Consider the following 14,843-nt stretch of genomic DNA (forward strand, 5'->3'; position numbering starts at 1 on the left):
TGAAATTCTGTTCTCAACTAAGAATTGATGATGTAAGTAATCTCTCTCTCTCTCTCTCTCTCTCTCTCTCTCTCTCTCTCTCTCTCTCTCTCTCTCTGTTTAAATATTTCACAGTCCAAAGGTTTGGAAACTTAATTGTATCTATACAAGATTTAAATACTTCACTGAATCCCATTAGGCGATATCTGAGAGGATTAAAGCCCCACGGTTTAAAAGGATTTGATTTTTTTTTTCAAATCAATCGAATTAATGTTGCTTAAAACTTTTCCTAAAATATTCGCAGAAAATCTACCAAAAATACATTTATCGATATAAACAGAGTATGTATAATTTTTATGCTTCCCAGAATTTATAATTTTATTACATAGATTACTGGTATATACTTTTAATTTTCGACCTCTCGCCACGGGAATGATAAGGGGTTTGTTTACATTTGCTATGGCGATCAATGAGTTTTAAACCTCCTGTACGAACCGAAACATGGCGTCTTCAGCTAAAACACTGTAACGCTACTGACACCGCATTATGTACACGTTTGTGCAAATTAAGTCACCGAGGGGAGATTAAGTACGGATTAATTAATTAGAGGAGGAGGGATTGTTTTTTGCAAGTGCAGGTAAAACTCAGTTTTTGTTGTCAGTAATTTCTGCAGTTGTCATGAAATAGTTATACAATATCAAAGAAGGGATGGATTTCGACATGTTATAATGATTGTTTATACCTGGTTTTTGCAGAGGGAGAGAAGGAAGGGGGTGGGGAGGGGGTTCTTCTGTTATTATGACGTCAAAATTGTAATATTACTTGAGATAGTTTGATAGCATGTGCAATTGAAGCTATTTTCATTAGTATACAGAGAACCCATTAATGATTGAGAGAGAATCGCCACTCGATTTTCTAATATTTAACATTCTGATTTCTTTTCTTGCAGCTATCCAGAAATTGTGATGAAATGGATGTAGAAAATATTTCAAACAAGGTATAGCATGTTATAATTAGCAAAATTGGAGAAGAATTATTGAACGCCAAATAAACAATTTGCAAAAAAATGCTTCATCGAGAACACTGCCAAGTTTCGTGTATGTAAATCATTAAATACATCGTATTGTTCCTTCTTAAATATTTTCATGCACATATTTATTTGTATAAGCAAAGCGTATTCAATAATGAGCATAATACTTCTGAATTGGTCGCAATAAGTGGACATAAATTGAATACACGCTCTCTGTGTTTGTAGAATATCCGTCCCATAATTGTCGTGCCAATAATCGAGAAATATTGCTAATAAATGGAGTCTGTTGTGTGTATTTACTTTGCCTGTAGAGTTTTCGTAACTGTACAAATAATCCTCTATATGCCTATCAGGCCCCTATATATGGTGTGAATTACTCACAAATTTATATTATCCCAGAGAGCGTACAGGTACAATTGAATATGCTTTGAATTTTAATCTGTCGATAATCTGTATAAGAGCTGACGGCTAATGCATTAATGGTAAGGAAACTACACAGTGTGTTCGCGATTACAGGTTCAAACAATGACTGAACCCTGTTAAGGTTTGTTTTACAATTTATTTATGACAAGATTTTTATTCTTCATGCATGCTTTATACCGTGTTTCGTTTTGGAGGCGTTCTTTAAATATGTATGAAGTTTACTTCATACTGCGTTTATGATAGGTCCTATATATATACCCAGGTTATAGGTACTGTATTTTAATTTTTATCGACACAACAAATGAATACCCAGGGTAATTCAATGATTTAATTAATTTATCAATCCTTTTCATGACTCCCTGACAAGAGCGATGGGCAGGTTATTTCCTCAATTGTCTACCCATCAAATGCCAACCTGCTATTAGTGTGTTAGTTACGTCATACTTTTCTATTTTAAATGCCTTATCCAGGAATCATATAACTTTTAAATTGTTTTTCATATTGGATTCTACATAAGGTGGGTTTTTTAAAACCTAAACCACGAATTCCTAGCAACGAAATTCACTTTTGATCCGATGTCTCTAGATAAGCCCAATTCTATCGGGGGGTTTGTCACCCTTTCTATGATATTATTTGACAGCTTTGGTCGTATTTCTGTCTGTTCTATACATGACTATAACTTGACGTCCTGTTTTATGGGTTTTTAGCTCCACTATCACATAGAGGAGGGAGAATTGAGAGAGATACAGTTTCTCCTGGACCCAGTCCTAGAGAAGGCAGTCATCTTACAGATCGAAGAGAAGGTAAATATATATACTAGTATGGATGTATTCAAATGTAGTTTCAATTTTTGGAAGTATATTGTACAGAAAATTACGTAGGGCGGTCTAAGTATGGTCGCATAAGACAGAGAGTCGCATAAGACAGAGAGTCGCTTAATACAGAGAGTCGCTTAATACAGAGAGTCGCTAATGCAGTCTAGACTGTACCTGTAATGACCCGGCGACTCTAAATCAATTAATTCATAAACCTGATCGATATCAATCGTAAACCGAGACATCACACTATCATGTAGTTAGATATTTGTATTTATTTAAATCAGATATCATTATAACCTAAATACGTGTAGTATTTTATTTCGTCCTCACTTATTTTTCAGGTCACGATTCCCACGTAATTCTAGTCAGATATCGTTAAATTCATTCAGTCAAGCATATTCATCATCATCATCGAGTCAGATATTATCTTTTCCCATCTAGTCAAATACCGGTATCAGCCTTGTTTAAGTCAGATATCATTTCAGCCCATCTAGTCAAACATCATCTTTATTCTATCCATTTCCTATCTTAGCAAGGACTCAAAGTCATTCTAAAACCTCTGGACATACGGTACATCATAAAATGACCACAATCATCTTTTTGGGGCACTATCTTATCTATCTTATATTAATTTCACATTTCACTTTTAAAAATCATAAACAACCATCAACGGAGAACAATTTATTTTAACAATACACAGAGAATCCCACCCTCACTTATATGGCATTCTTGATAATGCTGCTAATTTAAAACTCTGTCTGCAAAGGTCTTCAATTACTGACAGAGCTCAAAATCTGTACCAGAATCTATAAATCCAAACAGATTACACCTTTTCGCAACACTGACCCGCGGGGAACCGGACTCTCCGAGTCCTAATCCACACTGTGATGATCCGGGAAAACCATTAACAGAAAAAGACAGACAATAGCTACTAACTGACGTCGATCTGTTTTGTGTCTTCCCCATTATTCCGAGTATTTACGTCATTCTATTTTTCAGTTTTTACAAAGACAGCCATCCACAGACCCCGTTAACCTAGCAATAACACACAAACAGGAACAGGTCGCCATCTACCTGGTGGAGAAAGAGTTCTCTGTAGACAGGGTGTTTCATGTAAGTAGATTTTTTTATAGTCTTACTCGCTTCATATGGTGGAATCTTCAGAGAGAGAGAGAGAGAGAGAGAGAGAGAGAGAGAGATTGTCTCTACACTTATGTCCATTTTATTTTCAATGTGTTCAGATCAATGTGATACATGATATTTACTCATAAATATTCGTGTACATTGGGCAAAACCCGTAGTTGCTGAAAGGAAGCCGACTTTAAGAGACTATATATAATTACATGTAGATCTATAAGTTGGTCCGTGGTCGATGTTAATGTCTGGGTGTTTGGTGCCATGGTCGTTTCATACTTTATTTTTCGAATTTTGTAGATATTTTGGTGGATACTTTTAAGCATGTAATTCAAATCAAATTTGTCGTATTTTTATAATTAGAATATAAAATGTACAAAGTTCTTAAACGGATGACTTTAAATCATTTACACTCTTGTTTTGCTAAAATATCACGTCGTTTCTTATTCTATTTTTGCTAATTTGACCACAAGTAAACTAATTTTTATTTCAATAAAGTTCTTTCAAATGAAATTTGTATTACTCTCGCGATTTCTGTTGATTTAGGTCAAATCGATCTTCATTAATTATTAACAAAGAGACGATGAGAGTCTCACTGAATGCTGCCGATGGGTTGTTGTATTAGTCTATTGATTGTGTTATCCAAACTATAGTGAGATCTCAGATTATACCGATGTGCCTTGTGTATGACTTCATTAAAAAAATGATACTTTATCTAGTAATATTGTCTTGGCATGACTTTGCACCTTAAAATTTTTTTTACTTTAAACCAATTCATGCTTCTAAACAAACGTGTACGTTGAAATTAATATATACATGTGATCCCTGTTGGTACGTTAGTCTAAAGACATAGTCATGCAATATCCATTGGACGTATTGCAACTCACAATACCCCGACCCGAGCGGCAGCAGAATATCTATCAGTAAACGCAGATTAAGATAATTCAATCTGAAGGTTGCTAACGTTATAAAGAGACCCACACAAAAATGCACGTTTTGTATTTTAATACAACACTGCACCAGACCGGATTGATAGTAAGAGATCTTGGACGTCCAGATTCTTATTTTCAAAGAGGAAAAAAAGGAAGGAATGGTGGTTTTAATGTAGACTTGTATCTGAAGACAGTGTTCAAATAGACCCGTCGTTGTTGTGGTTTTGCAGTGGGACAACCAGAACTGTGACCAGTGGTGCTACTACGACCACGGTGTGGACATCTGCGCCTCAGAATACACCGCGGCCGACCACGCGGAGAAACAGAACCTGTACAAGCTCAACCAACTCATCAACGAAATCCGCCAGGGAAAGAGGAAGCCCGGCCATGGTCTAACGGTGCTCAACATCCCCAACTATGTAACCAAGTCCGCCGTACAACGGCAGGAGGTCAAGGCTGAACGGGTAGGTGTCACATGATAAGGTCAAGAGGAGTGATAAAGGTGGTTTTCCACTGTGGGACTATATTTTGACAGGCGAGCTCACATTAGATTTCAGTTTCAGTCGCAGTATATTATTTTTCACAAAGTGAGTCTTAGGCTCAAATTAGGTCATTTATGACCTTTATGGCCCTAGTTGCTTAAATACATTTTTTAGATGAAAACACTGGTTTTAAAATTCCGTCGCCATCATTTAATCCAACAAGACAGATTTGTATCTTCTAAGTAACAAGCAAATTGGTAAAATAGTCAAGCTAAGAGGGGATTAATAAGTTTCATCGATCGATCCGTCGCGAGATGTGTTTGGTTGTTTGCATTTATATGGCATTGGTAAAGAAAGTATGCTGGATTTTTTTTTAGCATTTATACAATATGGAGGCACCCAGAAGAAAGGACGTTGAGGATGCGCATGAAATACTCGATAAATACGGGAAAAACTTTGTAACGAAGGTAAAGGCTTAAGTAGCGTGTGAAAGTGAAATTTCAGTGGGATTTTTTGGACTATAGACAAATGATTGATTTTAATTATTTACTGATTAATATAAAACGATATGCATTTTTTCTTTTCAGGAAGGAAACACCCTTCTTCATTTGTATCTAGAAAAACCCAAGGTGTATATCTATATCTTTGCCAATGCAGGTGTACCCGTAAACATACAGAACACGGTAAGCAGTAAAGCGTTTAAGGTACACTGCTCCCTTAATAAGACACGTAACTCTTGTTCGGATAAACCATTATTATTTCTTCATCAAATTGTAATACCTTTTCAAGTTCCGACCCTCAAAGTATGGTAGATGCTTGTGCGATTCAGTTGCAGTTTGAATTTCTTTTCGAAAACAATCATAAAAAAATAACCTCACTGGGGAAGGGCTAATTGAACTTTAAACTAGAATAAAAATGTGCAGTGAAATTACAGGTACCATCTATTATTAATACATGTAGTATCACCCATTTTCCCTGTACAGGATGGGGACACGGCGCTTCACATCGCCGTCCGTTGCGGACTGCTGGATTCTGTGGAGGCTTTACTACAATGTAGTGCAGATCTCGGAATCAGGAACAAAGTTAGTAAAAACGGCATCCTTATAATCCTCTCAAGATCTGTTCAGTGTGGATATCAAATCAAATGTTCAGAAGTTTATTCACTGTGGGATTATGGAATCATAATCGTAAAGGGTTTTTCGTATGGTACATCTTTTAAGCATTTATTATCCCCGAAAACATCAGTGCTCTGTAAAAAAATGAAATTTAATCTTTTAAAAAATTGACATCTTGCAAATTTATCTTCCCTTGGATAATGTTGAAAACTTTACTGGTAGGTCAATTGATTGCCGCGAATCAATAAGTACAATTTCACTGTATGTTTTTAATTATGCAGTAATTTATTGGATAGATAAGATAAGAAATATGCATAGCAAGATTTCTTCTCCCCGTGCTTCCACATTGTAATAAAGACTGTTGTGTATCTCTGATAGATGGGAATGAAGGCGATGGACGATGCCGATCCAAAGAGAGAGGACATCACGACTTTGTTAAACACATTCAAGGTACATACATTGCAGTGTAGATCAAGGCGATTTATATCAGTGATTTGTATGACTTGAAAAATTCGATAGATTTATTACAAAAAAGAAATTCGTTTTGGCAGTTCCATGGAAGGAGATAAGTCTGAGACAGAGAGTGAGGTATCCTGTCACTGCAGCATTTAATGTACTCGGACTTCATTGTATTTAGTCAGCAGTGATCGCATGGAACAATATCTATATATTCACCATGTCTATTTCATTTCCATACAGGCTTTCTTTATAAATATATGTTTTATTTAATGGTATATGTTATGAAAATCATGCAATTTCTTACACATACATTTTAAAAAGATCTAGATGTAAGATGCACGATTTGTGTTATATAACTAGTTCATTTTCAGAGATTATGCCAAAATCTCATAGGCTTACAATTTTAATCTGTCTTGTTTGAATTTCACCACGCAGCCTGGCATTGTTACCGCCATTTGTAAAGGCAATATTAGGACTATAGAGATATACAAGCGCTTTTGGGGTAGCACAGAGGCGGTGACTAACAAGGTACAAGGGGAACAGTTGTAGGGACCAGCCAAAAACTCGATGTCAACACCATCCAGAGAACATATTTTGTTTTGCATTGTGTTGTCTAACGCTTGAGCGTATATGCCACATTTTACAAGTCCCAACCCCCTCAAAATGTGATCAATTGGATTAAGGGATAATGATTATATATAATGAATCTTTTTTTTTAGTTACCAATTCCAAATTTAGCATAATGACCCCCAACATCAGAAAATATGCTCTCTTTTTCGTAATTCGAGGCGTTGACAACGAGTTGATCGCTGCACTACTAATGAGTTCTGATGTGCGGACATGTCTGTAGTTGTTTGTATTGTAGCTGCTCTGGCGTGTGCTCACGATATAGCATGTGTAGTCGTTTGTCCTTATTTGTAAAATCGTCCTCTGTTTCAATACCATGGAACAATGCCAAGTATTGAGATGACGAGTGTGTATGTGTATGTCTATAAATGTTGTGGATTTTTTGTGTTATCCTAGAATTTATGTTAAAAATTCCGCAGTTACAACGTCTTTACCCAATAACAATTAAACAGTTTTTGCAAGGGATGATAAAATCTTCTGACTTACAAAGTTTTGACACAATTCTTCAAATAATTACATGTAAATTAATTTTAAAAAGACTGAAAAGTTTGGAGCGATGACGTTGTGACTGCGTGGTTTTTACATTAACTTTGCTCTAACCTCAGCAGTTCTCCGCTCGCCGCGTCATAAAGCGGTCGTCTAAGTCTTCTTGTTTTCTAGATCTGTATGTTAGTCTGTGTTTCATATACATTCTAGCCCGGAGTAATGGAAGCCATTTACCTAGGAAAGAACCATATTTTAGATCGGTTACTGAAACGGTCATGGTGCAGTTTATGCAGTATTGTCAAGGTAACCGTTGAACTTTGCCCTTTGAATTTCGTCATCCGGGTCTTCTGTAGAGTTAGTTTTAGGCTAGATTCCTTTTTGAAAAAGTAGATTTAGTATTCCGTCGTAGTTTTTTAAAAATTTATTTAAGGCAGATAATTTCTTAGCTTTTCGGTAAAAGTGAGTGACTGAAAATCCCGCTTTATTTTGAAATAATTGTGTGAAAAGATTTATGATTATTTTTTATTAAAATTAACATCTAACATGTGTCTATTTACATTGTTAATTGAATGAAGTGAATTTAACTTCCTTCTGTGTCAATGTTTTATGAAATGACGTACAAATGATCCTTTGATACATGTTTATGTACCATAAATTCAATTTCAAAGTTTTGTATTACGTCAAATTAAAAACATTTGAACGATATAAGTCTTAAAGTAACTTTACACCAAATTTCACTTTTGAATGAACAGTGAAAGAATTTGAAAAATGTTAAATTTAAACCACTAACCAGAAATATAATACACATATTTCGACATTTTAGGAAGGTAGAACTCTTCTAGAATTTGCAGAGGCAAAGGCCATGACAGAGAAAGGCACAGTTGCCAGCTGTTTCCGTATTCTTCAGGAATTCAGGAAAACCAGTGTAAGTCTTTACTGATTGGCCTGTACACGTCACCAAGAGTGACCCCGAAAACAAGGAATTTCGGAATAAGTAGCTTTTGCCTTCATATCATTTTAGGAACTTATCCACGCCGTTTTATGCGAGGACGTGGAAACAGTTAGAAGTATTATTCAAAATGAAAAAGGATGGGCTGTAAACCTTAGGTTTAAGGTAGGTCATACCATTTCTGAAGCAACCTGTGTGAATTCAGTCAATTTGAAACCGCACCTGAATATTAATTAATACGAAATGTGTTTTTTTAAAGGATCGAATCGGAAAGACTCTGCTGTCACAAGCTGTAGACGCCAACAACTTGGAGCTAGTAACGCTGTTAGTGGATTCTCCCGCCTGTGCAAGAATCAAAGGCATCAGAGTCCGAGAGCATGAAGGGGTCAGTGAAAATAAATCTCTCTCTCTCTCTCTCTTCGATTTTCTTTTATAGTATTTTCTCTGTTTTTTAGACAAATGTTACAGTGCCATTATTCCACAAGTCTCTCCATCCCGATATCAACATCGACATCGCCAAATACCTCCACTCCGTCATGCGGGACCCCTCTGAACACTCCGAAAAAGACAAGGTGGGTGGGGCCGATTGGACAATGGGTCAATTCGTTCACTGATTGATTGATGCAAATCAATTTTTAATTGAAATTGGTGAATATATTGATATTGTTTCTTTATTTAGAACGGCAACACAGCAGTATTAAGGGCGATAGAAAATGGCTGTTCCGTCAAGTTTGTTCAGTGGCTGATCCAGTGTACTAAGGGACTGTGTCTTGTGGACAGAAATAAGGTAAGCAGGAGATACTCTCTTTGTGTGATAATGCAGGGTGGCGGCCTGTCCGATAGTAAGGCAAGCTGGCGGTCAGTCATTGAAATGATAGAGTAAGTTGGTAGTACTTGTCTTGATTCTAGTAAGAGAAGCTGGCAATATGCTTATTTATAAGGTCTCATTTGTTTGATGACGTCCTATAACATTGCCAAATAAAAACTGTTTTTATGATAAAAATATGTTCTTTGTATTTTAAAACTTATTTATTTATTTGACACCACATATAACTTCTTTTAATAGTTTTTTGGCTGTTTTTAATAAAATACCGTATTTAATGTAATCAGGAACATAAACATTCTTTTTTTTACAATAAGATTCCCAATCACTAAAAAATTAATCTGGAAAAACGAAGAGGATTGACCACCTACTCGCAAAATAAATGGTTTTTGTACATTGTATTTTGAAATCCTCCCATGAATGGCCCAATGCCGACTGTTGCTCTTTTATGGGTGTTTGACATCTGTCACAATTTTTAAAACTGTAATATTGATTGTTTCATTGCAGGATGCTCTAACTCCAAAGGAACTCGCGCAATCGCTCAACAGGGACGACATCGTTCAAATGATTGATAAGGTAAAGTCTTACTTTGACAACTTAATGTTCTTTACATACAGAGAAAAACTATAATATATTGTTTCATTATACAGTGAAACACGCTTAAAGCGAAGTGCCAGGGACAATCATTTGTGATTTATTATAAATATAATCATTGTTTATCCGTTAAGTGTTTTTTTTTTAAATTCAAAACTTGGTATGGGACACTTGCATGTTGTGACATACTATTTATCAAAATAAACAATAAAATCAAGTGTAATTTCATAAACAGTTTCTTTCCCGAAATCGAACTTTAATAGCGTAGCGCAGTGGGTAAGAGGATTCGCTATGAACCTTTAAGTCATCAGTTTGAATCCCGCTTGGGTTTTAAAACTTTTTCCTTTCCAAAAATCTTTAAAACGTATTTTTTTTTTAACTAAATAGGCTAATATTTAAAAATTCTAAACCGGTGAAAGTATTTTAATTCTAAAGTACTAAGTTCTTTAATCTACATTAATATCGACAGATGTTCCATACCACCTTAAGGAAGCAATGTGGTCAACAAATTCACCATCAGATCTACCTTAAATTTTTTAGTTATGATTTGTTTAGCTATAAACTATTAATTTTGTAAAGAAAATTCAATATATTTATGCTTTTGAATTTGCGTGTTTTCTATTTAGACCTCTTCTTCTAAAGGAGATAAATAAAGTCTAAAATTGACCAAGATCATCCAGCCCTATAAGCGTAAATTCATGCTTTAACTATATTTTTAATTATTACAGTACATAATCGAAAAAATGGTACCAGCCCAGTTGCCAAAATTTTCTGGGTGCTTCCTCAAGGAAAAAGACATCTCTACTATCAAAGATGAGGTGGGTCAATGCATTTCAGAAAATCATTTAATATATATTTTATAGAGATACGTGGATTTTTAATCTTTGCACCTTCACAAGAAATAAATGATATCTCATGATGCCGTTTATTATATGATTGATGGCATAGTCTGTTTCTAAAATTTCATTTCAAGCATGTATCTTTTTTATTTCTTGACAAGCCTATGTACAAGAGTTGTTTTTTTTTACCATGGGCTCTATTTTTTACTATTTATTCAGCAAACTGGGAAGACGTTGGCAGAGAAAGCGTTGGAGGACGATCGTTTTGATGCGCAAAAATGGCTCAACTTCCATGATGTACAGGTAAGGCAGACTCATTCCTGCTAGAACTGGAAATGCGCAATGCATCATTGTTGGCGGAAATTAGAATTTCGGTTTTTGTATTTCATTAAACTGATCGATTTGATTTGATATTTTAGAATCACGCAATTCGTCTGTTTGAGGCGGCGGCTCTCGGGAATGCAGACATTGTAGAGAAGACGTACGATTCAAACTACAGGGACAAGGTGAGCTTATGGAACGCCTCAACTGCCTTATGTAGATAATCTTCATAATATGATGATACTTCAACATTACATGCTGATACTTTAACATTACATGATGGTACTTTAACATTACGTGCTGATAGTTCAACATTACATGCTGATACTTCAACATTACATGCTGATACTTTAACATTACATGATGGTACTTTAACATTACGTGCTGATACTTTACCATTACATGCTGATACTTTAACATTACATGATGGTACTTTATCATTACGTGCTGATAGTTCAGCATTACATGCTGATACTTCAATATATGATGGTACTTCACTATGCGGTGGTTCTAAAAATAGGGAAGTTTTAACATTGGGCCGTTTCTCTGTTTCAGAGATTGATCATATATATATAGGACTAAGGTCCACTGAGACTAGTTTGGATCATGTCAAATAGCTGGAACTACAATTGATAAAAAACATTACATGCTGATACTTTAACATTACATGATGGTACTTTAACATTACGTGCTGATACTTCAACATTACATGCTGATACTTTAACATTACATGCTGATACTTCATTATATGATGGTACTTCACTATGCGGTAGTTCTAAAAATAGGGTTAGGGAAGCGTCGCCTAGGGAACGAAATATGCTTAAACTCAGAAACACGTGGATGCCTGTAAAGTTTTTAACACTGGGCTGTTTCTCTGTTTCAGAGATTGATCAGATTGGACTAAGGTCCACTAAAACTTGTTTAGATCGAGATACTCAACAAATGCTACTATTTGATTAAGTGTTGTCTTTTAAATGGGTCATTTTAAATTTTATAGAATGGCTGCATTGTGAGTTCATTGGGGCTCAGCGCATAAAAATCAGGGGGTACCAAAAGTTCTTCAGGGAATTTTGGTCTAAAAATGTGCATTCAAAACCCAATCTTTTGGCGCTTAGTCAGAGCGAACAGCTAATTATTTTTTTAAAAAGCACCTAAACAAATACTTCTGTCATTCATGTTACATGTAGATTCCTGGAGATCCACGTGAAAGAGTGGGCAATGAAAGCACTGATTTGTTCAACAGTACAGTTACTGCTAAAATCAGATTCAACAGCAATGCAATGCTTTATCTTTGCATGATCTTATAAGTTGCATGTGTGGTTGTCGTTTGCCTAAATACATTGCACCAAAACAAATCATTTGTTTCGACAATATTTTTATTCAGTAGAGATCGTCTCTCATGAGCTGTAGTGTATTGTGTTCTTCTTCAGTTACAGCTTTTTTTTTAAAATTTTTTTTATTTTTGTTTACACATAAATACACATACACACATATTTCAGACATATTTCATACATTTCAAAATTATACATATTGTAATATCTTATTAATCTAAAGGAAATAGATTATCCGTGTAGGGTGAAAACGTGTTTTCTTGCCAAAAAAAATATATAGATAAAAAAATAGCAGTAAATGAAAAGAGAAAAAGGGAGATATAGAAGATAAAAAAAATACAATAGAAAAGGGGGTACATGTATCAAAATATTTGTTCACAAGTCAATATAATAAAAAAAAAAAGAGAATAGTTAAAGCAATCACATATGTCATAAATCTTGTTATAATTTCTCACAAATTGTTTGCCAGTGGTTTTCATAATCTGAGTATCTACAGTTTTTCAATAACATATACTTTTCAAGCAGAATCCCGTTTTTTATTAATTGTAGTTCCAGCTATTTGACATGATCCAAACTAGTCTCAGTGGACCTTAGTCCTATATATATATGATCAATCTCTGAAACAGAGAAACGGCCCAATGTTAAAACTTCCCTATTTTTAGAACCACCGCATAGTGAAGTACCATCATATAATGAAGTATCAGCATGTAATGCTGAACTATCAGCACGTAATGATAAAGTACCATCATGTAATGTTAAAGTATCAGCATGTAATGTTAAAGTATCAGCACGTAATGTTAAAGTACCATCATGTAATGTTAAAGTATCAGCATGTAATGTTGAAGTATCAGCATGTAATGTTGAACTATCAGCACGTAATGTTAAAGTACCATCATGTAATGTTAAAGTACCATCATGTAATGTTGAAATATCAGTATGTAATGTTGAAGTACCATCATTTAATGTTGAAGTATCATCATATTATGAAGATTACCTACATGAGGCAGTTGAGGCGTTCCATATGAGCTAGTTATTTCTTTTTCTCTTTTTATACAATAATGGATGCATCCTACAACCAAAATAAAGATATTGTGCAGATTCTTTTTGGGTAAAGCTTAAATTTAAAAATGTGATTTTTTTTCTTTTTTTCTTTCAAGAATACATGCAATAATCAGCAAAAACACAGCGGTAGAATTGCTTATTTGCTATCCAAATCCATAATTTTTTAATTTCAGAGACGAAGTGAATTTGTTATGCACCAAAATACATTTCGGAAATTTTTACATGTTTTCATAATTAATACTAGTATTAACAAAGTAAACAAACCCAATGCTTTTTTAGATGTCGAAAATTAAATTCATTATTTATATTTATACTGGTTACTATAAAGCACTTTTTGTCCTTCGTTTTTTTGGTAGAATGGGTACACCGCCATGATCCGTGCCGTGGCCTTTCAGCAGTACGAGGTGGTCCGATATCTCTGTATAACCCGCCCCGTACTGAAGTCCATCCCAGACAACGTAAGGTTGCGTTTTTTTTAACAGATTAACAGTGCTGTTGTTGTTTTTGATTTTTAGATGAATAATTCAATTATACGCAATATGCACCTAGTTGGTATAAATATTGACAGACTGTGCGTTTGCTTGTGTAAGTTTAGTTTACACATATATATTTTTATTCTTTTACTTTTGACATTCAAAGAAATCACCAGAACTTTGTCTTTTGAAGTGCAATCGGTATCCTCTACATTATGCTTATGCGCTACCAGAGCTGTTCGGGAGGAAATTCATCGAGTTATTATTGGAACAAAATCCACAGGCTCTTGAACAAAAAGTAGACAAGGCAAGCTCAAGCTCAAGCTCTCTCTCTCTCTCTCTCTCTCTCTCTCTCCATTGTCTACAATTCTAACATCTTACACTATTTTTACAGGACGGACGATCTCCAGCGGATTACGCTAAAATAAGAGATTCTTTGGAAATTCAAAAAATGCTGTATGATGCCAGAACATTGGATCTGTACGGAAAGGTATTGTTGTATCAACCATTTACTTATTTTGTATCGCTGACCGACTTTCAAGTTCAATTTTTTTCAAAAACTGAAGGTTAAAGGTTCATATTAATTCATCTGTCAATCATTTACAGAGGGGCCCGCCCTTAGGACCATGGCCTGACGGTGCGAGTCGCAGACCCCCAGACGAAAATCAACCAATGGATTTCCTTGACGTCATGTGATCTCTTCCACGTGACCATTATTTTTAGTAACATTTCAAATGCTGTGATAAAAAAGCTCAACGTTTTCCAAAAAAACCCTCTGTATCATATGATGTATATTTTTCAACTCGATATGTTGTTTAATTGTAACAATTAATAAAATATTTTTATATCGTTTGTTTTTACATTTGAGCTTCAGGAATAATGTGTTTCACAAGATCTGGTGAAGTTGTTCATGGGTTTTTTTTTCGTAATGGCCTCTTCTTTCGCATCAATATGAACCACAAAAGA

The 14,843-nt window shown here is 35.0% G+C and overlaps 1 protein-coding gene across 2 annotated transcripts; it reads left to right on the top strand.

Moving 5' to 3' along the window:
- Window positions 1-451: 451 nt before the first annotated feature.
- On the top strand, window positions 452-14,726 carry LOC128163112 (uncharacterized). 2 transcript variants are annotated; one of them, XM_052826627.1, is made up of 23 exons: window positions 452-616; window positions 929-976; window positions 2,140-2,235; window positions 3,250-3,363; window positions 4,547-4,780; window positions 5,176-5,265; window positions 5,386-5,481; window positions 5,782-5,880; window positions 6,292-6,363; window positions 6,808-6,900; window positions 8,309-8,410; window positions 8,507-8,599; window positions 8,694-8,819; window positions 8,890-9,006; window positions 9,114-9,221; window positions 9,765-9,833; window positions 10,580-10,669; window positions 10,910-10,993; window positions 11,110-11,196; window positions 13,761-13,862; window positions 14,071-14,184; window positions 14,272-14,367; window positions 14,484-14,726. In XM_052826627.1, exons 2-23 carry the CDS (start codon window positions 950-952, stop codon window positions 14,571-14,573), a joined length of 2,199 nt encoding a protein of 732 aa, XP_052682587.1. In that variant the 5' UTR covers window positions 452-616; window positions 929-949; the 3' UTR covers window positions 14,574-14,726. The 2 variants fall into 2 exon arrangements, with proteins under 2 accessions (XP_052682587.1, XP_052682579.1); XM_052826619.1 differs by lacking the exon at window positions 6,808-6,900 and adding an exon at window positions 7,696-7,788.
- Window positions 14,727-14,843: the final 117 nt, after the last annotated feature.

This window comes from Crassostrea angulata, chromosome 1, assembly GCF_025612915.1.
Source record: "Crassostrea angulata isolate pt1a10 chromosome 1, ASM2561291v2, whole genome shotgun sequence".
Classification (NCBI taxonomy): domain Eukaryota; kingdom Metazoa; phylum Mollusca; class Bivalvia; order Ostreida; family Ostreidae; genus Magallana; species Magallana angulata.